Source organism: Felis catus, chromosome D3 (assembly GCF_018350175.1).
Source record: "Felis catus isolate Fca126 chromosome D3, F.catus_Fca126_mat1.0, whole genome shotgun sequence".
Lineage (NCBI taxonomy): Eukaryota > Metazoa > Chordata > Mammalia > Carnivora > Felidae > Felis > Felis catus.
This window is the reverse complement of record NC_058379.1, coordinates 264,407-292,290: the sequence shown is the minus strand read 5'-3', so window position 1 is coordinate 292,290 and position 27,884 is coordinate 264,407. Positions and strand designations below refer to the sequence as shown.

Genomic DNA, 27,884 nt, shown 5'->3' with positions numbered 1-27,884 from the left:
CGCCCGGGCGGCCCGTGTGCGCCTCGCCGCGGTCGCGTCGCCTGCTCGCGGAGGCCTGGCTCGTCATTGATTCGCCGTGGCTGCTGCCATTGTGACGGGATCGCCTCGCCCACCGCGCCTCCCGGTGCTCGCTGCAGGTACACGCGCAGGCGGCGGCGCGTGTGTGTTTGCTTCGCAGTCGGGCCCGTCGTGTTGTTGCTTGTTAACCTCAGCGCTCGGGGTGGACGGTGATTTCATTGTAAGTTTTCTTCCCAACGGATTTCTACCCCTTGCGTGGATGACTGTTTTCCCCGTTGCGGGTGATTCTTGAATTCACGGCGTAGCATCAATAGCGCACATTGCTGCTTTGCAAGAATAATGACAATACCCCCTAGCGTTTGGTGTTTGTGTTGTGCGGTGCTGGTGGTAGGTTTGAACCACATAGTCTCAGCGGTTCAGAATGCGGTGTCTTTTGGTCCTGCTTCTCTTTTTCCAGCTAGGGCTGCAGGTTTAAATTTTGCATTTGGCTTTTTCTAGCATTTGCTGAAAATGATCATGCTGTTTTTGTTAGAGGAGGACATTTCTTAGCAGTAAGAGCCTCACGTTCCTGGGAGAAATCCAACGTGCTTGTACTGTTTTTAAAACATGTACACTATTGGATTCTATTTGTGGATATTTTCAGAGTTATAGGCTACTTGCTTCTTGGAGAAGTAGGTCTGCTTTAATATCCAGCCTGTAGAAAGGGCTGGATAAGTTTCTGTTTCTTGATCTAGTCTAGAAATACTAAGTTAAAAACACGTTTTTACCTCTTACTGCCAGCATTGGCCTCATGCGGGGCTCGGACTCACAAACTGGGAGATCATGACCTGAGCCAAAACCGGGAGTGGGAGTCGGAGGCTTAACTGACTGAGCCACCCAGGCGTCCCTATTTTATTTTTAAGTAGGCTTCACACCCAGTGTGAGGCTTGCACTCAGACCCAGAGGTTAAGAGTTGCACACTCTACCAGCAGAGCCAGCCAGTCGTCCCTAACTTGTGTAGTTTTTTTTTAATCAAGTAGATTAACTGGAGGTGTTAACTTAGTGTTTAACTTAGTTTTAATTATTGTTTTATTTTCCCTTGACGCTAGAGTTGTTAAGCCAATCAAAATGATGCATATCATCTAACATCTAGTATGATGTCAAAGGTCAGGTTAACATCAACGTTACTTAGATCCCACCCAAAGTCTATGGAGAAGGTGGAGCATTTCAATTCTGGTAATAGCAGAATATACCTTGCTTTTAAAGTACAAGGGAAGACGAGATGGCATCCAGAATGCTAGCTACAAATGTGTCATGTTGGCGATGTTGACTGTAGTTAACTGTCTAGACAGTTAAATAGCACAACTCGTCCTCACCCCTTTTAAACTAACTCAGCCCTACACTAACTTTTCTGTGACCTAATTTACTTCTCTTCTGTTGCATTAAGATTGTCTTGCAAAGCCTCTTGGAGGGTGGATTTCACACGTTCATGCCTATTCTTGAAAATTGTTCCCTTGTGCTGTCATTCCTTCTCTCAGTACACATTTCTTGAGCTCCGAGCATGTGCCAGTCATAGGGCAGGGATTTGAGATACAGATGAAGAAGGAAGTCTGTTCAGTATTTTATATTAACATTGTCTCAGAATTCTACTTAGGACAATATACAAGGTATATTTTTTGGAAAAGAGATTACAAAATTATTCTTATTATTTGTTCCCCCCCCCCCCCACGTAGAAGAGATTCAGTTAACATCAATGAGTTTTTAGTAAAGTGACTGAAAAGGAAATAGGTAAGTGAATAGATTCTTTACTGTCTTCAGTAACAAGCTAACATATGCATTTATAAAAGAAAGTCTACTCACAATAGGAATAAAGTATCTAGTATTACTTTTAACTAGAAATATACCTCAGCTATGTGAAAAACTTTAAAACCTTACTAGTAGATAGAAAATAAGAATAAAGGATGAATAGAAATGAGAACAGTTCTGTTTTTTATTAAATTCATTTGTCTAGGAAATAAAACTGGGATTTTTTTTCCCAAGAATCCCTATGCACTTTGTTCTTTATATCTTCATCTTTTTTTTCCAATTTTTAATTAAAAACATTTTTAAATATAATTTATTGTCAAGTTAGCTAACATACACAGTGTGCTCTTGATTTCAGGGGTAGATAGCCGTGATTAATCGCTTACATACAACACCCAGTGCTCATCCCAACAAGTGCCCTCCTCAATGCCCATCACCCACTTTCCCCCTCCCCTGCCACCTGCATCAACCCTCAGTTTGTTCTCTGTATGTAAGAGTCTCTTATGGGTTTGCCTCCCTCTCTGTTTGAAAGTATTTTTTTCCCCGGGGCGTCTGGGTGGCTTAGTCGGTTAAGTGTCCGACTTTGGCTCAGGTCATGATCTTGCGTTCGGTGGGTTTGAGCTCCGTGTCGGGCTCTGTGCTGACAGCTCAGAGCCTGGAGCCTGCCTCGGATTCTGTGTCTCCCCTCTCTGTCTCTCCCCACTCCCTCTCTCAAAAATAAATAAACATTGGGGCGCCTGGGTGGCGCAGTCGGTTAAGCGTCCGATATTCAGCCAGGTCACGATCTCGCGGTCCGTGAGTTCGAGCCCCGCGTCAGGCTCTGGGCTGATGGCTCAGAGCCTGGAGCCTGTTTCCGATTCTGTGTCTCCCTCTCTCTCTGCCCCTCCCCCGTTCATGCTCTGTCTCTCTCTGTCCCAAAAAAATAAATAAACGTTGAAAAAAATTAAATAAATAAATAAATAAACATTAAAAAAATTAAAAAAAAAAAGAAATATTTTTTTCCCCTTCCCATCCCCCAATTATGGGGGAATGTTATGGAAGTAGCTCATTTCTTTTCTTAAAAAAAAAAAAAATTAGTGTTTATTTATTTTTGAGAGACAGAAAGAGCTTGAGCTAGGAGGTGGGGGAGCAGAGAGAGAGGGAGACATGGAATCTAAAGCAGGCTCCAGGGTCTGGGCTGTCAGCCCAGAGCCCAACATGGGGCCTGAACCCACAAATTGTGAGATCATGACCTGAGCCGAAGTCGGACGCTTAACCGACTGAGCCACCCAGGTGCTCCTTTTTTTTTTTAAGCTCGTTCCTTTTCATAATTTGATGAGAAAATGTTTCTGTTAAAAAGAGATACTCCTAGAAACGGTGGGTTACCTTGGTTTTCATGACATAATTTAAACACTGAAGGCTTAGTAACATAGTTTTAAAAACTTACAGGTTTTAAGAATTTGTATTTTGGGGCGCCTGGGTGGCGCAGTCGGTTAAGCGTCCGACTTCAGCCAGGTCACGATCTCGCGGTCCGTGAGTTCGAGCCCCGCGTCGGGCTCTGGGCTGATGGCTCAGAGCCTGGAGCCTGTTTCTGATTCTGTGTCTCCCTCTCTCTCTGCCCCTCGCCCGTTCATGCTCTGTCTCTCTCTCTGTCTCAAAAATAAATAAACGTTGAAAAAAATAAAAAAAAAAAAAGAATTTGTATTTTAAGGAAAAAGAAGTTTAATATCGTAGTATGTCTGTTTTGCTTACAATACACTTTGGTCTTCAGTCACCCTATAGGACGTCTCACATCAGACTGAAGTTTCCTATCACATCAGCATATTTTGTATCTTCTGGGAAGGAAGCAAGGTCAGGACTGGGTGTGGCATGGCTTATGTGTATCTGGCACAGAACCAACACCAAGAGCACTGTTTTTGCCTCTTTCCCCACAATATCTGTTGTCTCATTCTTACGTTTCTCACATTTCATTATAAAAACTTTTGAACATACAGCTGAATTAGAAGCAGTTTACAGTGAGTACTTGTAACCCCCCGACTCTACCATTAACATTTTATTATTCTTATTTTGACATACATCTGTTTCTTCGTCAGTCCCCATCTTTTTTTTAATGCTTCTCAGTGTAAGTTGCTGACATCAGTATTCTTCCCCTAAATACTTAAGAATGCATGCGCGTTATTAACTAGAATTCAGTATTTCTTTTGATGTAAAATTTAGGTAAAATGCACAGAATGAAAGTATACGTTTGCTGAGTTTTCACAGACGCATGGTCCTTGCCATCTTTTCTGGTCCCAGAGCTCTAACCGTGGCTTCTGGGTTCTTTTGCTAATCATTCCTTGCCCTTTGCACGTGCTAAGTCCTGATGTACTTACTCAGAATCTAAAGAGATTCTGTTTGCTTTTGTTCAGAAGCATATTCTCCATATGCCCGATTGAAATGCTGTCCCTGTCAACGTCTTGCCTGTCTCTGGGCACTGGCCCTCAGGTACTGGGGCTTAAAATGGAGACTGGAGGGCAGACACCGTGGGAAACAGACGTGTTATCTCTGTGGGTGCTTGTTAAGAATTTGACAAACGCCAGTGGAACAAATACGAAGTTCAAGGCACTATGCCAGTCTCTTTCTGAGATTGTGAATGAGATTATCCCAATTCTGAAGTGGTTCCTTGTCTCCGAAGGGATGTGGACAAGTGAGTAGTGGTAGCTTAAGGCAGAGTGAAGTGCTGGAGTGTTCCATGATTACTGTTCAGGGAAGTTATTCTTTCTCAGACAACAGAAAGGCTTGTCAGAAAAGGGGGCATTTAAATGACGCTTAGAGGGGCACTTGTACCCCAATGTTTATAGCAGCACTCTCAACAATAGCCAAATTGTGGAAAGAGCCTAAATGTCCATCAACTGATGAATGGATAAAGAAATTGTGGTTTATATACACAATGGAGTACTACGTGGCAATGAGAAAGAATGAAATATGGCCTTTTGTAGCAACGTGGATGGAACTGGAGAGTGTGATGCTAAGTGAAATAAGCCATACAGAGAAAGACAGATACCATATGGTTTCACTCTTATGTGGATCTTGAGAAACTTAACAGAAACCCATGGGGGAGGGGAAGGAAAAAAAAAAAAAAGGTTAGAGAGGGAGAGAGCCAAAGCATAAGAGACTGTTAAAAACTGAGAACAAACTGAGGGTTGATGGGGGGTGGGAGGGAGGGGAGGGTGGGTGATGGGTATTGAGGAGGGCACCTTTTGGGATGAGCACTGGGTGTTGTATGGAAACCAATTTGACAATAAATTTCATATATTGAAAAAAAATAAAATAAAATTGTATAAAAAATTATTTTATCCTATTCAAAAAAAAAAAAAAAATGATGCTTAGAGAGCGTGGGATGAGTGCAGCAGGAGTTCAAGTCGCAATGTAGTCAGGGCCCGGAATGTAGATGGTTGTGAATCCCGTATACTCAGTTGCTTGATCAGAGATGTGCTGCAGAGCCTCTTGTGCTGGATAGTAGCTTTCATAGCCTCTGGTTCATACTCGGAGCTTCTCGCAGCTGATCTCTGCCCCGGCGGTTGGCAGAAAAATCACTCCCCAAAGAACCAGAACCTTATGGTGGATGTGTTGCCTTATATGGCAGAAGGGAATTTGCAGATGTGATTCAGCTAAGGACCTTAAGATGGGGAGAGTACCCTGGATTGTTCAGGGGGGCCCAGTATAATCACAGAGGTCCATTGGAATAAGGGGGCAGAAGGTGGGTGTCGGGGAGACGTGACCACAGAAGAAAGGCACAGAGAGAGACAGTGTCGCCAGCTTCCTGGCTGTCGGTCGTGATGCCTCCATCAGAATTTCTGACTCTGCCCCTTGCCCTCCTCTCTGCTCTGGCTCCAGCCTGCTTCTTTGTCACTTCCTTGCTCTCCGGTCCCCAGCACCTCTTCCAGCTGTGCCTTTTATCTTCTTTCTTCACCTCCAAGCTGTTCATTCCTTTTGTGGAATGTGTCTGCTGCCTCCGGCAGTATGTTGAGACCGCTCCCCCAAATCGTTGCTGAACCCTTATCTAACCAATCCAGCACATTAGAATCCAGTCCTTAGGGGCGCCTGGGTGGCGCAGTCGGTTAAGCGTCCGACTTCAGCCAGGTCACGATCTCGTGGTCTGTGAGTTCGAGCCCCGCGTCGGGCTCTGGGCTGATGGCTCGGAGCCTAGAGCCTGCTTCCAGTTCTGTGTCTCCCTCTCTCTCTGCCCCTCCCCCGTTCATGCTCTGTCTCTCTCTGTCTCAAAAATAAATAAACGTTAAAAAAAAAAAAAAAAAAAAGAATCCAGTCCTTAGCTTATCTGAACTCTTGTTTTAAGTCTGCCCTCCTTGAAATTCTTCTGGCTTTTGATATGCCTCTCTTCTGGATCTTCTCATTCATTAGTGGGTCTTTCTTTCTCTCCTGTTTGCTTCCTAAATGTTGATTTTTCCCCATAGTCTATCCTGGTTTTATACTTTATCGTACTTCTCATGTTATCTTTGGTTGACTTTATGTATTGCCATGGTGTCGTCTGATAATACCATGAGCTAGCTTTAGCAAGTCTTACTGTTTCTTACTGGGCTTTATAGGAATTATGTCATAGGGTTGTTGATAGGAGTGTCTGATCTCTCTCAGACTCCTGTCCATTTGCCTACTTCATCTTTATCTCATAGCAGAAGAACACAGTCACTCTCAAATCTGTGACAAAAGGCCACCCCTCACTCCCCCGAGTCTTGAGAATAGAGCTGATTAGTTTGGATAGATACAGATAGAACAGAAGCGTGGAAGGCAGATGATACAGCTGGATAACCCTCACATCTAAATGTATCTTCCTAAATGTCGTTTCTCTGGCCCATTTTCTGTGTTTAAAACCAATGCCATGAGGATGTGAGGGTGATCTGGCTGTGACATCGGTCAGCCCATCGGTCGCCAGTGTCGATTCGGCTGATCTGGTTTTCTAGGCGGTTGTCCCCTTCCTCCCCCACTCCACGTGCGTCCCTCCCGAAGCTGTGCGCTTGGTCAGAGAGGACGACCTTCCCCAATACAGGAGGACTTTCAGTCAAGGGTATATGAGTAGCTGCGCTCGCTGCTAGACCCTCCAAAGGAGCTCTCAGGGACCATTTGTAGGAGAACGTGGGGTAGTCAAGCTTCCAGAACTCCAGACACGTCCAGATGAGGCGCGGCACACGGCAGTTTGCCTTTCTTTAAACAGACACACAAATACACACGGTCCCCTCCTTCCTGTAGTGCCTCCTCCTGATACGTTGTTCTGTCAGTCACCCAGGAAACTGGGAGTCTCCTCTAACCTCTAAGCTGTCTTCACATCTGTACCCATTTGATTTCCAGGATGTACCAGTCTTTCCAAAATCTGCCTGCTTTGCGTTTCTACCCTCAACAGCCCTAATTTGTGTTCCCATCCTCTGTTTTATGATATTAGCCTCCTTCCTGTTTCCTTTGCTGCTGTTACATCTTCCTCCAGTCCGTCACAGAACTATCCCAAATGCAGACGAGGCATTTTTAAGGTGCAAATCTAGTATCATTTCGGGGCTTAAAACACATAGGAGAGAGTCTGAAAATGGCGTTTTTGTCCTTTTGTGACCTAGGTCTGGCCATATGTGTTTCTGGGCTCCTTTCTGGCTCCTCCCTGCCCTTCCCAGTGTGCATTGTCTCAGACTCTGCCTTTGTTCACACAATTCCCCACCCTCCTTTGTCTGCCTGTCTGTCTGACTCAGCCTTGAACCCACCAGGTGGTCCGTGACCCCTTGGCCATGCTGTTATCAGAGCAGTAATCATAGTGAACTCTGGGTGTCCGTTTCAGTTTCTTCTGCTAGACTCAGCTGCTCGATGTCAGGAAGAAATACTTAATTCGTGTTTTTATCCCCTGGGCCTTGTACAGAGCCAGGCACGGAGTAAGTGCTCACTAATGATGTATTAAAACGACAGAAGAAGATCCAAATCTGTAACACCAAGATAGTCATCAACTTAACAGCAGTTCCGCTGAACACAAATAAAACTCATCCCAGTATCCCTTTTGGGGATCAGTTTTGGCCAGTTGCATAGAAAGATACTTTGTGTATCTGGTGACTGATTAAAGGATCTGGTTATCCCTAAGAAGTGGTAGGATTTAATTAATTAGCTCAAATAGGTTTGAATTAAGTAGATTAAATAATGGCTCAAATCAGTGGTTCTCAACCTTGGTTGCACATTAGAATCACCAAGGAAATTATTTAAAATAAACAAAACCCTGACCCCTTTGCAGGCAATTAAGTCAGAATCTCTCAGAGAAGGACGGCATGGGATGCTGGTGTCATAATTTATAAATATACTTGGCAATCCCAGTATTCAGTTAGGGTCGAAAACCACTGGTTTAGACAAAGGTTAGAGTAAGTTATCAGAAGTGGAGGTTAAGGGAAATTAGGATGAAATGAGATTAACTATAAACTTTTTAAATTTTATATAATCATAAAATGGGAGAGTCACTGGAATGGATCTTAGATAGATCTATGTAAAGGCTGTACTGTAGTTGCTTTTTTTTTTTTTTTAATTAAGATCTGATTGAAAATTTATTGGTGGCCAGAAATTTCCTGTTTCCTTAGGCAATCTGATCTATTTCCAGGTGTCATATGATTAACAGTGTCTTATTATATTGACTTGTAACTGACTTTTTTGTGACTCTGCACATTATTCCTAATTCTGCTCTCTGGAGCAACTCAAATATCCCTGTTCCACAGGACCTCTAAATATGTGAAAACCATTCTCTTGCTTCCATAAAGTGATTTCTTATGTAGTTTAACATCCCTGGTTATTTCAGCCTTTATTCATCTAACATGAAAAGTAAGCTCCATGAGAGGTTAAGAAGCCACTTAGTAAGTTTTGGAGCACAGTTTGAAATATGCACTTGGGGTTGAGGAAAAGGTTGGGATAGAAGACAGAGTGATCTGTTCATTCTAGCTGAAACACTTAGGTCTGTTGTGTGCCATGCAGTGGGAGAGACAGGATAAAACAAGTAGATGTTCTGTGTCCTGATAGTGCCTAGGGCGTCACTGAAAATGGGCACCAAGAAAGGCTGAGGACGCAACAAAGGGAAGCCTACATTAAAGTTCACCATAAGTTTTGAAATCATTAGAGGAGACTAAGAACCGAGATATACAGAGGAAAGCGAGGTGGTGAAGGAGGCAAAGTAAATAAAGAGCTTCAAGAACATTCCAGAGGCCAACAGTGTCCTCTGTAACAGATGTTGTGGGTGAGAACCGTTTTAATGGCATGGCAGGGCAGAAACCATGTTGCTTTTATTCACATAAATTTGCACAGAACTGCGAGGAAATCCTTAAGATCTCCAGAAGACAAAGGGGGAAAACAATAGAAATGAAAAGTTCAAAAGAACTGTAAATACAAACATACGGAAAATAGTCAAGCCCAGTATTCAAAAGGTGGAAATTAAAAATACGGTCTAAATTTAAAACAACTTAAACACGCAATGTTTATAGACTTCTGTGTCTGGCCGTGCTGGAGTGCCGGGGGTGGGGGTGGGGGGTGGGAGTGGGGTAGATTTACGGTCTTGCCCGTACAACAGCAACAACAATAAAGAGACAGACAAAATACACGAAACAGTCGGTCTATCTGGATATCAGATGACAAAGGACACTCATCCCTGGGAGATGGAAAAGCAACGAGGTAAGCCTTCTGATTGCCCAGTTTATTGCCTTTGAGAGGGTTTCCAGTTTCCAGTAGAGGAAGGAGGAACTGAGGTGGAGTCCAGCAGACTTCCTGAGCCAAGGACGGAGCTGAGAATCTGGGGAGAGCAAAGCAGCTGTAGTTCATAGGACAGACCAGCAGAGAGGAGAGGTCTGCAGAGGGCCTCCCACGAGGACTCAAGAGCACAGAGCAGCACATGTGTGAGGAAACTCCCCAAGGACAGGGAAGGAATCCTCTAAAGGGTTGGAGGGAATAGTCCTGATATTTGCATGGGGAATACTGTTCCTACGGGCTGGGCTGGAAAACTCCTGTAATTCCTGGAGCATTAGGAATGGAGCTATTTATGTAAAGCACTGAAAGGAAAAATAACTCTACTTAGAATTCTGTATTCAGCAAACATACATTTCGACCACAAAGACAAGACCACCAACAGAATGGGAGAAACTATTTGGAAATTATACATCTGATAAGGGTTTAATATACACAGAATACGTAAACATACTTGTGTATGTATACATGCTCATATGTAGAATGTACAAAGAACTACAACTCAATAACAAAAACACAAACTTAACTAATTTAAAAAGGGGCAAAGGACTTGAAAAGACACTTGTCCGATGGCCACTAAGTACGTGAAAATAATGCATATCAAAACTACAATGAAATATCACTTCAAACCAACTAGGATTGCTGTAATAATCTAAAAAATGGAATAACAAGTTTTGGCAAGCATGTGGGGAAACTGGAACCTTGGATGTTGCTGGTGTGACTGAAAGGACGCTACTACTGTGGAAAAGTTTTGTGGGTCCTCAGGGAGCTCAGCACACAATTACCATGTGACCCAACAATTCTGCTCCTAGGTACAGACCGGAAGGGATTAAAAGAAGGGACTCAAGCAGGTACTTGTACACCAGTGTTCACAGCAGCACCATGCACAAGACCCACTAGATGGAAACAACCCAAGGGTCCATCAACAGACGATGGGGTAAACAACATGGTCTGTCCATACACTGGAATATTACCTGGCCATTATAAGGAGTGAAGGTCTGATTCATGCCACAGCATGGATGAACCTTGAAGACATTATGCTGAGTCAAGTAAGCTAGACACAAAAGGATATATATTGTATGATTCTATGTATATGATTATCTAGAATTGGTAAATTCAGAGAGACAGTAGGTTATCAGAGTCTGAGGAATAGGGAGTTTGCTTAATGTTTCAGAGTTTCCATTGGGTGATTAGAAAGTTTAGAATTCTTAGTGAGGGTTGTACAATATTGTGAATGTAATTAATGCCACTGAATTGTACACTTAGCAATAATTAGCAAATTTTGTTAATTTTTTTACTAGAATTTTAAAGATGAATAATGTAATTACCAAAAACCATTGTGATTGTGTACTTTGAGTGGATGAATTGTATGGTATGTGAATATGTCTCAGTAAAGCTGTTTTGAAAAAACAAAAAGCAAAATGAAGACATTCTCAGATTTAAAAAGCTGAAAGAATTTATTACCAGCAGACCCACATTGCAGGAAATGTTAAAAGATGTCCTTCAGGGAGAAAGGAAATGAAACCAAATGGAAATCTGGATCTACTGGAAAGAATGAAAAGCACTGGCAATGGTAACTACGTAGGTAAATATATAATATTTTTTCTTACTGTTTAAGTGACTTTAAAAGATAATTGGCCGTGTATTAGATTTCTAGTGCTGTGTAACAGATTATCTCAGACTTGGTAGCTTCAAACAGCACCCATGTGCTAGCTCACAGTTCTGTAGGTGGAAGTCTGACACACTCTGGCTGGGTTTTCTGCTCCGGTATCCCAACAGCTGCTGTCAAGGTGTTGGCTGGCCTGGGTTCTCATTTGGAGGCTCTGATTGTCGGCAGAACGCGGTTACTTGTGACTGTACGCTGTCCTAGGACTGGCTGTCAGCTGGGTGCTGCTCGTAGCTCCCCGAGGCCGCCCACACTCCTTGCTGTGTGGCAGCCTCCACCTGCAGGCCAGTAGTGGCCCATCCCAGTGTTCTTGTGCTTCCAAACTTCCCTCCTGTGATCAGCTGGAGAAAACACTTGTTTTCTTCTCTGTAAAGTAAGGATATTAGATCGAGGCGGGTTTTGTTTTTTGGTTTGTTTTTCTCAAAAAAGAGAATTTGTAGCAGTAGAACCATATAAATTGCAAATGAAATTTTGCGTGGAACTCTAGAGACTAAGGGGAAAAACTGCAATCGACATAGCTCTTTTCTTCCTGCTCCTGGGAATTTCAGCACTGTAGATGTGTTTTTGGACTATCTCTGATGTTCCTCTTTGGTGGTGGGTGTTTGCATTATACTCAGCCAAGTATGAGGGAGTCTAGGTTGATGGTTTATGAAACCTCCCCATGATAGCAAACCTTCCTCATGTTTCTTTCTTTTTTTCTACCTTCTCCTCCTCAGGATCTTCATTACTGAAAAAAAGCATCATCAAGAACAAGGAGGGCATGGCGACCAAGTTGTTAACGGCCCGGTCCCATGTAAGTTGGGCTGCATTCTTTGTTTTCCAACTGAGAACCCCTTTCTGCTTGAGTTTTGGAGTCCTTTGACTAGGAACTTGAGAAATTATATCTTGGACACTCTTCTCTGGGAGACTGGCACTATTTTGTTTGCTTGTTTGTAGATGTAGCTTTATTTCCTTCCATGTAAAAGAAATAGAGGTTTAGCAGTGATGTGGGCAGGAGCCAACTGGGTGATATTGAGGATTCTGACAACATGCTTTCATCCACACTGGGGATGAAGGCCACAGCATGCTTCCTCCCCACAAAATGATGTGGGAACTGGGAGTGTTCGTGCCTGGTGGGTCTCTCTGGCCCCTGGTTGTCCTAGATGTGGAGCTGGCTACGTGATGCGTCCCTGGGGAGCTCCTGTCGCAAGGAGCTCAGGCACAAGTTATGTACTTATCCAGGGGTGACCACAGCCAGGGCATGAGGAGCTTGGGGGATGGAACCTCTGGGAGCATCCAGGGTGGGAGACGGGGCCCCTGGTGCCTCATTCAGCTTCCTCCCCTGGAGCGTCCTACACATACTACCTCTGCGTATGTGGAAAATCCCACCGAGGAGTGCTGTGGGTTTTGCTTTCACTGTGCTACATATTTTGAAGGAGTTAGGAAAACTAGTAATATTTACCCAGATGTTTACCGTTTTTGTTCTTCATCCTTCATTCCTGAGATTTAAAGTTTCTCGCTGTTAATATTTCCCTTTTGCTTAAAGAACTACTTTTAGCGTGTCTTTTAGAGCAGCAGGTTTGCTGGGGACAAATTCTTTTACTTCACTTGAGAGTATATTTTGCATCATTCCTGAAAGATATTTTCACTGGATATTCTGGCTTGACAGTTCTTGCAGCTTTTAAAAAGCTATTATTCCACAGTCTTCGACCTTCATGGTTCTTGAGGAGATATCCTCCTTCAAAGTAGGTGTTGTTTCTCTGTGTAGTCAGCATTTCTTTTTAATGTAGCTAATAAAGGCCTTGCTTCTGTGTCTATTGTTTCTTTGTCAAATCTTCATTTAAAAAAAATGCCTACCATGGAGGCCCCTGGGTGGCTCATTTGGTTGAGCATCCGACTTCAGCTCAGGTCATGATCTTGCAGTTCGTGAGTTCGAGCCCCACGTTGGTCTCTGTGCTAACAGCATAGAGCCTGGAGCCCGCTTTGAATTCTGTGTCTCCCTCTCTGTCTGCTCCTCCCCGGCTCATGCTCTGTCTCTCTCTCCTTCAAAAATAAAATAAAAATAAATAAAAAATTAAAAAAAAATACCTACCTACCAATGTTTAGGAAAAATGTTTTGGATAATTATTTTAGATCAGAAAACATGGTGAGTTTGGTCTCTGAAGCATGAAGTTATACTTGAACTGAAGACTGCTGTGTCCCTCTTTTTTCTGCCCTGAATTGGGTTCTTTATTTCACGTAATATAAATGTAGATTAACTTTTGGTGTCTGATGCTCCTTGCTGTAGGTGTCATAACAGAGTTGATTTAAATACAAGTTCTGACAATTTCTAAACCTAGAGCATAACATGGAACTGGATTTTAGACAGTAGGTATCTAATAGCCATTCCTGTTAGGACTTGATCAGAATCCGAAATAAATACTCCTCACTTCTGGAATGAATTCTGGCCCATTCTCTTTCCCTACCCCAGTGCTGTCTGCCTAATTCTCTTTCTGTCCGTACTCAGGAAGGAAGGGCGGAAATATACATCTGGCTTGATACAGATTTGTTCCATGTTGTAGGCACTGGTGACCTTCAAGGATGTACTTGTGAACTTCACCAGGGAGGAGTGGAAGCTGCTGGATACTGCTCAGCAGATCATGTACAAAGATGTGATGCTGGAGAACTATAAGAACCTGGTTTCCTTGGGTAAGACTAAGTTGTATTCTCGGAGCTATCCCCCTGTGAGGATTTTGGTTCTTCATTGATCAAAAGGTATGGAGATCGTCAAGCACGTATATCAGAGTATGAGCTTGGGGCCAGGGTTGTGATTTCCTTGGGGCAGAGAAGAGGGCTTTTGTACTCACTTCTACTTTTGTGTTTGTGTGTGTGTGTGGGATATATATATATATATATGAATCTGGGGTGCTCTTTGTGTCCAGGACAGAGCTTCCCAACCCTTGCCCAATTCTTTATCTTTCACCATGCACAGGGCATCAGCTTCCCAAACCAGATGTGATCCTCCAGTTGGAGAAAGGGGAAGAGCCGTGGCTGGTGGAGAGAGGGACTCACCGGGAGACCCACCCAGGTGAGGACCAGTCAAGAGGTGTTGCAGGTCATGGCCCGGAGGAGCATGAGGGGCTGGACTCCCTGGGCATAGTGGTCACTGGTTCTCATTTCTGAGGCGAAGACTGAGTTTATTTACCTTCTGTTTCCCCATGACCAGTCTTTCTGTAGTCTTGCCACACGTCATTTGCATTCAGAGACAAATGTGTACTCTTCATGAAAATTATCTTTCTGTTCACTTACTTGGTTTCAGCCCCGTTGGTCTTGCTTTCCTGGTTCTTACGCCAATTCTAGTGTCGCCATGCTCTCATTTGTCACACAGTCTCCTCTTTCATCCTCACCTGTCTTTTCCCTTTCCTGTGGCCCCTTCCCATGGCCTCGTGCTGTGGGGTTGGTCACTGGCCACTCTTCTGAGTGTGCTGAGGGGCTTGCCAGTTCTGCTGGCTGAACTCCTTTTTCTCCAGAACTGCTGCTCCCAAAACACATCTTTCTTACTGTACTCCAGCTCTTTATTTTGTATTTTCTCAATTCTTACTTTTAATTCTTCTAATTAATTTTTTACTTTAAAGATTTTTTTTATTGTTTATTCATTTTTGAGAGAGAGACAGAGAGAGCGCGCGCGCACGTGAGCGGGGAGGGTCAGAGAGAGAGGGAGACACAGAATCCGAAGCAGGCTCCAGCCTCTGAACTGTCAGCACAGAGCCTGACGCGGGGCTCGAACCCACAGACTGTGAGATCGTGACTTGAGCTGAAGTTGGACGCTTAACCGACTGAGCCACCTGGCTACCCCTAAGTGTACTTTTAAATACCATAAACTGTTTTTTAGTTTTCTTACATTTGGTCTTGTAGATGACTGTCTCAAATTTCTGCCTCAAAGGCAAGTCCTTTAATACAGTGTTAGAACTTGATCATGCAGTTGCTTTGGGGCCGTGGGAAGAAAGATTGTCCTCTGTTTTCTTTTCATTTCTCTATTATTTCCTTTATTTTTTTCATCCACGTCTTCATTCATTTATAAGCTTTCCCAGGTGTCTCTTGACTGCTATCTAAAACTAACTGACTAGATCAGCAGTTTAGATTTTTATTGAGAATTTGCTGTCAAAAGAAATACTGAAACTCCATGTGCTTAAACACATGGAATTTAAGGGAATCTACCAGGCTATGTGAGCTTCATAATCAAAGTGGAAAGAAAGTATAATGAGTGGTGGCTTTAAAAATACAAATGATGAGATGATGAATGGATGCTACATATTTTAAATATAACTCACTAGAGTATTGTGTTACGTAATATATGACAAGTTTTAGGATTTTAATGAAGGGAAGAATCACATGTATGTGTTCAAACATGCCACTCACAGCTGTTCCCCATTGGTACCCAGCCCCCAGTCTGCATCACACATGTTCATTTTGGAATTTTCCAGTTGGCATTTGTGGTTTGAAAAACTTCTCCGTGGGATTTTGATGCCCTGGAAGGAGGGGAAGGGAGAATAAGGGTGGTGTGTTTCTTATCAGAAATCATGGCTGCACGCGTGCACGTGTGCACACGCGCGCGCGCGCACACACACACACATACACACACACACATAATGGGCTATTTATTCAGCCTTAAAAAGGAAGGAAATTCTGAGAACTACATCATGGATCAGCTTTGAGGATGTTATGTTAAGTGAAGCCAGACACAAAAAGATAAATAATATGATTAGTTTACATGAGGTTAAAGTAGTTGAAATCATAAAGACAGAAAGTGTGATGGTGCCTGCCAGGTGCTGGTGGGATGGGAGAAGGGGCTTCCTGTTTAAGAGGCACTGAGTTTTGGTTCCACAGAGGAGATGACATAAGGGGATGTCTGTACAACCATGCAAATGCATGTCATACCTGAGCTGTACCCTTAAAAATGGTTAAGATGGTAAGTTTTATGTCATGTGTATTTTACCACGAGAAAAGAAAAGTCAGGGTGAGGGAGAAGTTAGTAACTAACAAAGTAGTGGCTGAAAACGGAGACTGGTGGGGGTTCCACAAAGAAGGCGGTTAGGGGCCTGGCACAGGGATTATCAGCAGGCCTGTTAGTTCCTGGCGCTGCGAAGATAAAGTTCCACAAACTGGTAGTTTACACAAGCGTGCTTTCTCAGAGCTCAACGTCAGAAGTCTGAAATCAAGGTGTCGGCAGGGCCACACGCCCTCTGGCGCCTGGAGGACAGGATCCTTCCTTGCCTCGTGAGGCTCTGGTGGTCTCAGGTGTTCCTTGGCTTGTAGACACATCGTTCCAATCAGCCTCTGCCTTCATGTCTGTCTTCTCTGTATGTCTGTCTCTGTATCTCCTCTCCTTTTTTTTTTTTAAGTGTATTTATTTTGAGAGAGAGGGAGAGCGAGAGAATCTCAAGCAGGCTCTGTGCTATCAGCACAGATCCCAACTGAGCCACCCAGGCCCCCTCTTCTCTCCTTGTAAGGACACCAGTCTCTGGATTAGGGGCACACCCTGCTCCAGTACTACTTCATTTTAACTGCATGTGCAGTGATCCTGTTTCCAAGTCAAGTTGCATTCTGAGATACGGGCACATATCTTATTTGGGGCACACAGTTCAACCCATACACCAGATAAGAGTAGAATATTACCCCACTTGTGTAGGGAGAGATGGTACTTTGTAAACAGTGTTTTTGGGTGGGGGGAGCCTCGCTGGCTCAGTCGGTAGAGCATGTGACTGTTGATCTAGAGGTTGTGAGTCTGAGACCCATGTTAGGCATAGAGATTACGTAAGGGGCGCCTGGGTGGTTTAGTCAGTTGAGCGTCCAACTTGATTTCAGCTCAGGTCATGATCCCAGGGTCATGGGATCAAGCCCTGTGTTGGGCTCTGTGTCAAATGTGAAGCCTGCTTAATGTTCTCTCTCTCCACCATTTCTTTAATGGTGTTTCTTTTCTAGGTTAAGAACCAACATTTTACCTAAAAGGCATTGAGAAACAAACAGGCTTTTAACTAGGGTAAATAATGTGCGGTAATACAAGTACAAACAAAAGGGCAGAAAAACCCAGGAGAATATGAGTTAGGGGCCAGGTTGTGAGTTAGTGTCCTGTGGTGTGAGTCCTATCAGTTGTTAAGTCTTGATGTCTCCAAACAAAGGAATCAGGATGTAAGACCAGAATAATGTTGTTGTTGTTGTTGTTGTTTTAGTGTTTTTTTATTTTTGACAGAGGGAGGGAGAGAGAGAGCATGAGCGGGGGAGGGGCAGAGAGAGAGGGAGACACAGAGTCTGAAGCAGGCTCCAGGCTCTGAGCTGTCAGCACAGAGCCCGACTCGGGGCTCGAACTCACGAGCTGTGAGATCATGACCTGAGCCGAAGTCGGACGCTCAACCGACTGAGCCACCCAGGCGCCCCCTTTTTTTTTTAAGACCAGAATAGTGTAAATAATGATTACTATGGTATTGCTTTGACCACACGTGTGTCAGGGTCTGTGATGAACTCATACCGTACAGTACTTAATGACAATCTTACGCCACAGTTAACTGTCGCTCCTTGGATTACAGATAAGCAAAGTGATGTTTGAAAAGTTTAACAACTTGTCTGAATTCACCACTAGTAGTGTTACAGCTTAGAATCAGAGCCTGTGGCTGGATAATGTGTGTACAGTTGCTTTTCCAGCCTGTTGCTTGGCCTTTCTGAGGTTCTTGGTGCCAGACGTCTGGACATTATCGTGTTGCACTGTGCTGGTGTCAGGAACAGGCACTCCCTGGCATAAGGCTGAACTCGTGGTTTAGGAATGTGAAATTGCAGTGTGAAGAAGGCATGTCAGGGGAGGGGCCTGGCAACAAGTAGACATGTTAGGTTCTTACATCATTAATAGTTTAGATCATGGGAGTGCCATAAGGGATTTCCCTTATTGCCACCCAGCACTGAATATCCTGATCCTGTGTGTCCTGCCCAGACCTGTGGCTTCCCCTTGGCCTCACTGCTTCTCTTCTGTGCTGCACAGCCCAGCACCCTTCCTGTTTGCTGCTCTCCTCTTTGCTTTCTTACTAGGAAGGCAGCTGTATTAGCAGCTCGTGCAGCCTCCATACTTCACATCCCACTGTTTGGACCTTAATGGTTTTTTAGTTACACAAAGGTTCCTCATTTCTTTCAGATTTGGACACTGCGGTTGAAATTAAATCATCAGTGTCCAGTAAGAGCATTTCTAAAGATAAACAATCCTATGGCATTAAAATGGAAGGAATCCCAAAGAACGATCTCTGGTATTTGTCATTAGAAGAAGTCTGGAAGTGTGAAGACCAGTTGGACAAGTATCAGGAAAATCAGGAGAGACATTTGAGGCAAGTGGCATTCACCCAAAAGAAAGCACTTACTCAGGAGAGAGTCTGTGAAAACGGTAAATATGGGGGAAATTGTCTTCTTCCTGCTCAACTAGTGCTGAGGGAGTATTTCCACAAACATGACTCACATACTAAAAGTTTAAAACATAATTTAGTTTTTAGTGGTCATCAGGAAAGCTATGCAAGTAATAGTAGTGAATGTGGTCAAACCTTCTGTCAAAACATTCATCTTATTCAGTTTGCAAGAACTCAACCAGGAGATAAGTCTTACAAATGCCCCGATACTGTCAACTCTCTTACCGGTGGTACCTCCCTTGGTGTATCGAAGGGCATACATAGGGAGAAACCCTATGAATGTAAGGAGTGTGGAAAATTCTTTAGCTGGCGTTCTAATCTTACCAGGCACCGGCTTATTCATACTGGAGAAAAACCCTATGAATGTAAAGAGTGTGGAAAGTCTTTCAGCCGGAGTTCTCACCTCATTGGACATCAGAAGACTCACACTGGTGAGGAACCCTATGAATGTAAAGAGTGTGGGAAGTCCTTCAGCTGGTTCTCTCACCTTGTGACCCACCAGAGAACTCACACAGGAGACAAACTGTACACGTGCAGCCAGTGTGGGAAGTCATTTGTTCACAGCTCCAGGCTCATTAGGCACCAGAGAACTCATACTGGAGAGAAACCTTATGAATGTCCTGAGTGTGGGAAGTCTTTCAGACAGAGCACACATCTCATTCTGCATCAGAGAACTCATGTCAGAGTGAGGCCCTACGAATGTAACGAGTGTGGGAAGTCATATAGCCAGAGGTCTCACCTTGTGGTGCACCACAGGACTCACACGGGACTGAAGCCCTTTGAGTGTAAAGACTGTGGAAAATGCTTCAGTAGAAGCTCTCACCTTTTCTCCCATCAGAGGACCCACACTGGAGAGAAACCATATGAATGCCACGACTGTGGGAAGTCCTTCAGCCAGAGTTCTGCCCTCATCGTGCATCAGAGAATTCATACTGGAGAGAAGCCATATGAATGCTGCCAGTGTGGGAAAGCCTTCATTCGGAAGAACGACCTTATTAAGCATCAGAGGGTTCATGTTGGGGAAGAGACCTATAAATGTAATCAGTGTGGGATTATCTTCAGCCAGAACTCTCCGTTGATAGTACATCAAATAGCCCACACTGGAGAGCAGTTCTTAACTTGTAACCAATGTGGGACAGCGCTTGTTAATAGCCCTAACCTTATTCGATATCAGACAAATCATATTAGAGAGAATACTTATTAATATTACGAATGTGGAAAGTTCTTTACAAAGAGCAATAACTTGGTTTTACATTAGAAACTCCTTCTGGAGGGAAGCAGTGTAGATGTAATCTGTGCAGAAATGCTTTCAGTCTTGTCACTACCCTTTTGTGCACTAGAGAATTGGTCCTAGAAGGAGAAAAAACCTACAGATTTCATTGTAGTACAAAAACACATCAGCTTTTCTTTCCACAAGTTCCTATAAAAGCAGTTGTCCTTGGAGCATTCTTGACCGAGCCTTAAAATGCTAGAATCTGAGAAGGAACCATTAAGTAGGTGGGAGATTATCCAGCTTCATTGCCTTCTTCAAAAAGATGTCAGTCAGAATGATACTTCAGAAAGATAAGTCAATGAGAGTTCCTATTGCAAAGAATAAAAAATTGATAGTTATTGTAAAAAAGTGGAAAATAATATTCCAGTGAAATAACCTGCCATATTTTTACTTGATTGTCCTTCTGGGACAGTTAGTAGTGTCTACTCTTTTATGTGTCCGATATAAACCACATTTTGGTTAGCAGGGAAAATGCTTATAATGTAAAGCTGAAAACACATTTACTAGTCGGGTACTTATTTTAAGTATATTTGCATGTGAGCAAGAATCGAAAAACTCTGGATAATGAACAGAATCGATTTGTTAGGTGATGGGATTGAGTGAGTTTTATAGTTACTCCAATAATTATTTGAAGATATTTTTAAACATTAAAAAGGATATCCAGTTTCTCTATTCTATCATCAAGGATGCTTAAGGACCACCTGCTAGCAAGTTTCCCATTCTACGTTGTTTGGGTCATGGAGTTGTGCTCTTTGAGACCGTGTGCTGAAGGCTCCTGGGAATTTAAACACAGGGTTTCTTTGGACTTTGAGACCTAGAAGATTAGGTGTTTGAGCACATGAGGGAGGGTCCCCTTTGAGTGGGAGCAGGTACCTGGGCCATTCTTAGAGCAGCTATGCTCATGAAATAAACAGCACTGCTCAAAGCCACCCTCCTTCCAAGGTAGTCTTTTATCTTTATAAAGGAAACTTAGTGGCTAAATGCACAAGCTTGAGCTACACTACCCAAGTTGAAATTCCACCTCTGTCCTTAACTTGCTGGGTGAACTTGGGCATGCTGCCTAACATCGGTGCCTCTTCTGTAAATTAGGGACATTACTTACCTTGTAGGACTGCGGTGAGTATTAACTGAGTAAACATATAAACAGCTTAGAATAGTGCCTGACGTATATTAAGTGCTTTATTGTTGTTAGCTGTGGTAACCGGTGTCACTGTTGTTGCCCCACCTCTGGTGTGCGTCATTGAATTAAACCTCCTTGCCAGTGAGCAAGAGCTCCTGGAGCTCTCACTTCCTTCCCAGCCACATTTCCTTCTTACCTACGTCAGCACTTCTCAACCTGAGGAAATCACTACCCGTAGTGGGTGTAACGACTCACTTCTGAGGATCAGTAAACAACGTTTAATATTGTATGCAAAATCATCTCGTTTGTACAGAAGTTTTCTCTTCTAGGGAGAGAAGCCTGATCTTCAGATTCTGTGGTAAGTTCGTGACCCAAAAAAGATTCAGAAAGAGAACCTGTTTTAACTCTCTGTTTCCTTCTGTAAATGGATCTCTGTGAAGGACTAGCCATTATTTGCCATTTTCTAGCAAACAAAATATATTTTAGATGCTTAATGATTGTTGAGTGATAAGTATTTTTGAGACCAGGAGGACAAAGATCTTGATGTCTCTCTCCCAGGAAAAATCTAGAAATGACTGTCAAGAGTCATGAGACTTCACAAGGAGCAGGAGACCATCTAACATGTAATCTTCGTTCCAATTTTAGTATATGTGCTGCCGAAGCGAGCACCTAATGTGTAATCTTCATTGTACAGTTGAGATCGAGTGAGTTGGCACTGGTCTCACATTTTGAGTGAAGTCAGACCAAGAACTAGATCCTGGGTTCCTCAATTAGTGCTGCGTTCTTCAGTGCATATATATATCATTCGCATGTATAATGTACTCCTATCAGAAATCGTTTTCATGGTAAGCAGTGGTTCTTAATGGGAGTCGAAGAGTGGTCCCTTAACCGGGCCTCTTAGAGTTTCTGATAACCTATGGCTCAATTTTCCTCAACTGTATAATGGAGTTATTTCTAGTATCTACCTCAGAAGGTTGTTGTGTGGATTAAGTGAGATAATGTGTATAAAGTATTTAAAACAGTGCCTGGCCCACAAGTACTAAATGTGTTAGCTACTACTACTGTTATTAACACACCAAGGAATGTAGGAAGAGAGAAATGTCTATGGATGGTCACTAAAACATTACTTATGATAGTGCAAACTTTGCAATGTAGAAATGTATAATAGCAGAATGGTTATAGCGTATCCGTGTCATGGAGTATTACACAGACATTAAAATTAATGCAAACTGTTGACAAGAAAAATGTTGATGTTGTCATGTGTTTTGAAAAAAGCATGATGAATAGTTGTTAATATGGAGTAAACTGAAATGTATAAAAATAAATCAATTGTAAATAACTGAAATGAATCTTGCTTAAAACTCTTAAGGAAATTTGTCAAAAGATTAAGAGCAGTTAACTTTCTTTTTTTTCTTTATTCTTGTTTTGTTTTATAGTTTTCTATTTTTTCCCAAAGTCTCTTCAACAAATACAAATTAATTTTATATTACAGTTTCTTCAGTAAAGGAATTTTTTCTCTTCCAAAGTTTTTGTCTACAAATAAGCTGCTAGAACCTTAACCATGGAACTTGGCAGCAGATAAACCAGTGGTTGGCTGGGGATGGGAGAGTGATTGACAGCAGACGGGACCCCAAGGGAACCATTAGGGATGATCTGTATCTTGACTGGTGGTGGTTCCATGACTGTACTTGTCTGTTAAACTCATCAGAGTATACATTTTAAGTGGGTCCAGTTTGTTGTATGCAAATTTTATCTCAATAAAATTGATTTTTTCAAAATACTCAGCAAACCAGGAATTTCTGGGAAATCAGAGAAAACCTGCAGCTCCAAGTGACACATAGTAACAGTAGTAGTAGTTGCTGATTTTTGTAGCTCATCTTCATTTATAGACAGCTTGATACAAGGTAGCCAAGCTAAGCCCTTTAATACAATAGATTACTTCTGTCTATAACCTGTGAGTGACATACTATTGCCCCTATGGTTAAGGGAACTAGAGGTTGGCAATTTAGGTAATTTGTCCCCATTTACATAGCTAGTAAATGGTGAAGTTTCATATGAAAAATAACTGGTAAGTGTGTGGCAGATCTCAAACAAGACAATGTCTGGCACTTTGTAGAGGATCTTAACAAAATTAGCCAGTTCAGTATAAAAAATACACAGTACCATTGTTATTTATGTCCTTCAGAGACAAATTCACTCAGACCTCACTCAGTGTCCTCTGTCTCCCCCTATGTTATCGTTGTGTCATATCTTAAAATGATGCAGGGACTGAGTGGAAATTAGGATGTAAAGGGAAGAAAGTAAATTACTGTTAAATGCCACAAGTGGTGGCATATAAGTTACATGCCCCGTCTCGTTTAATCCTCACATGAATTCTGTTCGTGTGTGCTACCTACTTCTGTTTTGAGTTCACAGCGACTTGCCCCAAGTTGCAGAGTAAGTGGAGGAAGACCCAGGGTTCAAGCGCAGATCACTCTGGCTCCGGCACGTGGTGTTTCCACTACTACCTGCCGACTCCACATCTGGTTAAGGATCCTGGCACTATCCTAAGGGTAAGGGGAAATCACAGGAATTTTAAGAGAGGTCCCAATATAATCAGTCACCATTGTTACAGGCACATAATGATTCGGAAAGTATTGTCTTTTTTTTAAATTTTTACATTTATTTTGAGAGAAAGAGGAAGAGAGAGAAACCAAAAGAGAGAATCCCAAGCTGATAGCACAGCTCAAACCCACGAACCGTGGGATCATGACCTGAGCCGAAATTAAGAGTGGGAGCTTAACCGACGGAGCCACCCAGGTGCCCCTAGAAAGTATTAACATTCATCCATGAATTAAGCGCACACTGATTAATCTGTGCATTACCATTCCTGAAAGGCAAGATGGTGAAAATGTTTGGTTTAGTTAACTTAGCCCTTAAATAACTGGGAAGCTGACCATGTGCCCAGTGTCTCAGCAGCTGGTGAATGGGAATTAGAATTGGTTGAAAGAAATGGTGTGTAAACAGCTGTTGGTTGAGGTTCGCAAGTTACTCCGACAATGAGATCAATTTAGGAGACAGATGGCAAGGCAACAGAGGTGCCATAGATTTGTGGCGTCAGGTTGGAAAGGCCAGCTGCCTTTCACTGCACACAGTAGAAATTCATCTTTCACTTATTTTTAGTGACAAAGTTCTATCACAGACCTGCGGGAAATGATTAGATGTAGGGTGTATTACCTTACAAATGAGCTCTACCCTGACTACCTTTTATGGATTGAATTTTGTGCTCCCAAAATTCGTGTGTTGAGGTCATCCCCCATTACCAGAACGTGACCTTACTTGAAGAAAGGGTCTTCACAGAGGTAATCAAGTTCAATAAGTCATTCGTGCAGGCTCTAATCCAGTATCAGTGGTATATAATAGGCAGAGGCCTGTAACAGATGCTTCCCTCACACCCCTCGGAAGGAACCAGCCCTACCAACAGCCTGAGTTTGGACCTCTAGCCTCCAGAACTGTGAGATACATTTCTGTTGCTGAAGCCCTCACTCTGGTAGTTTGTTACAGCTGACCTAGGAAACTAAGACACTGCTTTACTTAAAGTTGCAGCCACCCCTCTGGCACTGCTAGTCCCCTTTATCCTCTTCATTTTTCAGTAGTATTTCTTATCTGTCAATCATCTGTCTTCCCTTGCCAAAATGAATGCTTCCCAAAGGATCTGTCTTAATTACTGATATAGCCTCTGGCCTGATACAGTGGCTAGCTCATTGTAGTCATTCAATAAATATTTGTTGAATGACTTGGAGAAATAAACATGCATCCACTGAATCTAGAAAGGGAATGCCATAAACTTATGGCCAACCGGCACCTAAACGTACAGAGCTTTTGTAGCAAAGAGGAACGGGAGAGGACAGTTACTGGACGGTGAAGCCACAGTGCTTGCCACGTAGAAATAACATCCTAACAGATACCACAATTTATTACAGAGGGTTTTACTTGGAACTTGGTCACTGAAGCCTAAAAGGTGCACGCAAGACCAAAGGAATAAAAATAACAGACCGTTTTAAAGAACAACAGCAAAAGGTTTCGACCTACTACTGAACAAGTGGTACGTACTTACTCTAATGACGGGGTAACAACACGGGGTGCCCCGGCATAGTGTTGGCCAGGAGTCAGCAAACAATGGACATAGGCCAAATCTGGCCTTCCGTCTACTTCTGTCCTTTCAGTTTTACCGGAGCACAACTGTGCTCATTCACGTAGGGCAAGGGTCAGTAGTTGCGACAGACTGTGGCACACGAAACCTAAAACATTTACTAACTGATTGTTACGGGATGAATTGTCTCCCCCCCAAATCCCTATGCTGAAGTCCTAATCCCCAATAACTCAGAATGTGACTGGGGTCTTTCAAGTTTAAGCATTTTAAATTAAAATAATGATATTAGGGTGGGTCCTCATCCAATGTGACTGGTGTCCGTAGGAGAGGAGAGGAGGACACAGATACAGAGGGACAACCACAGGAGGACAAGGAGAGAGGCATTAGGAGAAACCAACTTGGTCAACACCTTGATCTCTGACTTTCAGCCTCCAGAACTGTGAGAAAATAAATTTGTTGTTGAGACCACTCTGTGGTACTTTATCAGGGCAGCACTAGCACACTTATTCACTGGACTTTGACCGAAAAAGTTTGCAGGCCCCCACTGCAGGGAAATACCGGTGGAACGAAGTTTTGGCTGGAGACAGTCATGGATACGTGACAGGCAAAATAACGGCCCCTGGAAGATGCCCACATCCTATCCTAGAATCTCCGAATATGTTATGTTTATGGCAAAAGGGAATGAAGTTTGCTAATCCTGCGTTCCCCAAACGTGCCCAGTGTAACCCATACATCCTTAAGAGTGAAGGGGGGAGGGGCGCCTGGGTGGCTCAGTCGGTTGAGCTACGGACTCGGCTCAGGTCATGATCTCACAGCTCGTGAGTTCGAGCCCCGCGTCGGGGTCTGTGCTGACAGCTCAGAGCCTGGAGCCTGCTTCCGATTCTGCGTCTCCCGCTTTCTCTGCCCCTAACCCGCTCGCATTCTCAGTCTCTCTCAAAAAAAATTAAACAAAAAAGTGAAAGAGGGAGACAGGAGGAGGCCAGAGGGAACAGGATTCAACTGTTGCTGGGTTTGAATATGGAGGGAACGGGCCACGATCCAGGAAATGCAGGTGGCCTCTCAAATCTGGAAAAGACAAAGGAAAGGATCCTTTCCCAAGAGCCTCCAGAAATGGATGGATCCCTGCCAACACTTTTAGCCTCGTAAGACCCGTGCTAAACTTCTGACCTACAGAACTGCGAGATACATTTGTAGCTTCAGCCACCAAGTCTGTGGTAACTTACTGATCTCGTTTGGGTCCTCTGTCCTCCTCTCTCTCTGCCCCTCCCCCGCTTGCACCCATGCAAAAATAAAAAACATTAAGAAATTTATATAAAAAAGAAAATAGAATATGAGAAACTAGTATATAACAGATTGTTTAACAGACCAGTGGGCAACGGATGGTAACTACATTTCAGTATAAAGCTTTTCAGTCTTTCTGTCTCCATCTAGTATTTAATGTATCTAGGATTTATTTCACTTTAGGATGTCCTTGGTAGAGCAGTAAAAAGTAATTTTATTAAAGCAACCCTTGAGCACATATCTTCTTAGTCTCTGTGCAACAAATATTCTGTGCTGCGTACTGAAGTTCCACAGTTGTCTAGAAAAAGCACTTGTGTGATTATTTGATCTGACAGCTTAACTTGACGAAAAGGAGAGACAAGGCACACTTAGGGATGTGGCATTTTCTCAAAAATCAACCAAGTGAGCTTGTCACTTCAAGGAAAATAAATGCCAGTATTTTTTTTTTTCCCAACATAAAGTTTGAGTTTTCAAGTGAATAGAACAGTTTTGGAAAACTTGTACCGCCACTGTGAATTTCACAGCTTCCCAATGCTTAAGATCAATTATAATACTATGGAATAAGATTTTTCAAATTGTAAAATGAAACGTGGCAACATTGTGAAGATCTGCATAAATCAGTGGATATTTTCCAAGTGACTAATTTATGATGCTACAAAAGCATGAATGAAACTATCCGTTCAAAGTGCAAGACAGACAAATAGATTTTAATGTAATAGCGTGAAGTCACCAACGTGGTTTCAGACTGCACACCGCACTAAGGTTTCAGCTTGTGCTATCCAAGGGTATCCACAGTTATCTGATAAGCGTATTAAAATATCCTGCCCTTTTCCAGGCGTCTGGGTGGCTCAGTCTGAGCATCGGACTCGACCCTGCCTCAGGTCATGATCCCACGGTTGCTGAGTTCGAACCCCACATCGGGCTCTGCGCTGTGTGGAGCCTGTTTAGGGTTCTCCCCGCCCCCCCCCCTTCAAAATAAACATTTAAAAAAAAACCCCAACCCTGTCCTTTTCCAACTGCACACCTGTGTGAGGCTGGATTTTCTTTAAATACTTCACAAAAATAAAAAAACAACACATGCAACAGATTGTGCAAGCAAACACGAGAATCCAGCTGTTCTCTATTTAGCTGGACATTTAAAAGATTTCTCGCAGGAGAAAAATGTAGAACAATGCCACAGCTCACTACTTTTTTTTAAAGCAATATTCATTAAAATGTCACGTTAACGTGTTACCATGAATTTTTGAGTTATTCAAGAAGAAACTTGGACTTTATAAGCATTTCGGAAACGCAGAGAACTGTGAACATTTTTACCTCAACTTACGCCACTCCCGCCTCTGTGCTGGTGCCGTGAGTTACTGTAAATCTCGGGGGGTACTTAGGGATGCCAGCGCGCCCCGACTCCCCACCCGAGAACCCGAGCTTCTCGGCAGCAGCGCCCCCATCCGGCGGCCCTCGCGCGGAGCCCTCCCCGCGCCGCGGGACCTCCTGCA

The 27,884-nt window shown here is 43.2% G+C and overlaps 1 protein-coding gene and 1 long non-coding RNA gene across 6 annotated transcripts; one reads left to right on the top strand and one right to left on the bottom strand.

The window, feature by feature from the left end:
- Window positions 1–22,758, top strand: ZNF10 (zinc finger protein 10). Of its 5 annotated transcripts, none has more exons than XM_006938319.5 (6): window positions 68–238; window positions 11,003–11,104; window positions 11,902–11,978; window positions 13,726–13,852; window positions 14,136–14,231; window positions 18,324–22,758. In XM_006938319.5, the coding sequence occupies exons 2-6, from the start codon at window positions 11,038–11,040 to the stop codon at window positions 19,787–19,789; spliced, it is 1,833 nt and encodes a 610-aa protein (XP_006938381.2). In that variant the 5' UTR covers window positions 68–238; window positions 11,003–11,037; the 3' UTR covers window positions 19,790–22,758. The 5 variants fall into 5 exon arrangements, with proteins under 5 accessions (XP_019669935.1, XP_006938381.2, XP_019669934.1 ...); XM_045042166.1 differs by lacking the exon at window positions 68–238 and having other exon boundaries at window positions 6,065–11,104; window positions 18,324–18,510; window positions 18,913–22,758; XM_019814376.3 differs by lacking the exon at window positions 11,003–11,104 and having other exon boundaries at window positions 1–137.
- LOC109493091 lies at window positions 19,808–27,855 on the bottom strand. The gene is made up of 3 exons (XR_002147121.3): window positions 27,706–27,855; window positions 23,375–23,524; window positions 19,808–20,166 (listed from the first exon to the last, which is right to left on the bottom strand). It is a non-coding gene; the product is annotated as an uncharacterized LOC109493091 (long non-coding RNA).
- Window positions 27,856–27,884: the final 29 nt, after the last annotated feature.

What these genes read in the sequence shown, in the direction of transcription:
- ZNF10 (XM_006938319.5), top strand. Translation starts at nt 11,038, where the DNA reads ATGAAACCAAATGGAAATCTGGATCTACTGGAAAGAATGAAAAGCACT. An exon ending in TAAGAACCTGGTTTCCTTGG is followed by an intron (nt 13,853 to 14,135) that starts GTAAGACTAAGT and finishes CACCATGCACAG; the next exon opens with GGCATCAGCTTCCCAAACCA. An exon ending in TCACCGGGAGACCCACCCAG is followed by an intron (nt 14,232 to 18,323) that starts GTGAGGACCAGT and finishes CATTTCTTTCAG; the next exon opens with ATTTGGACACTGCGGTTGAA.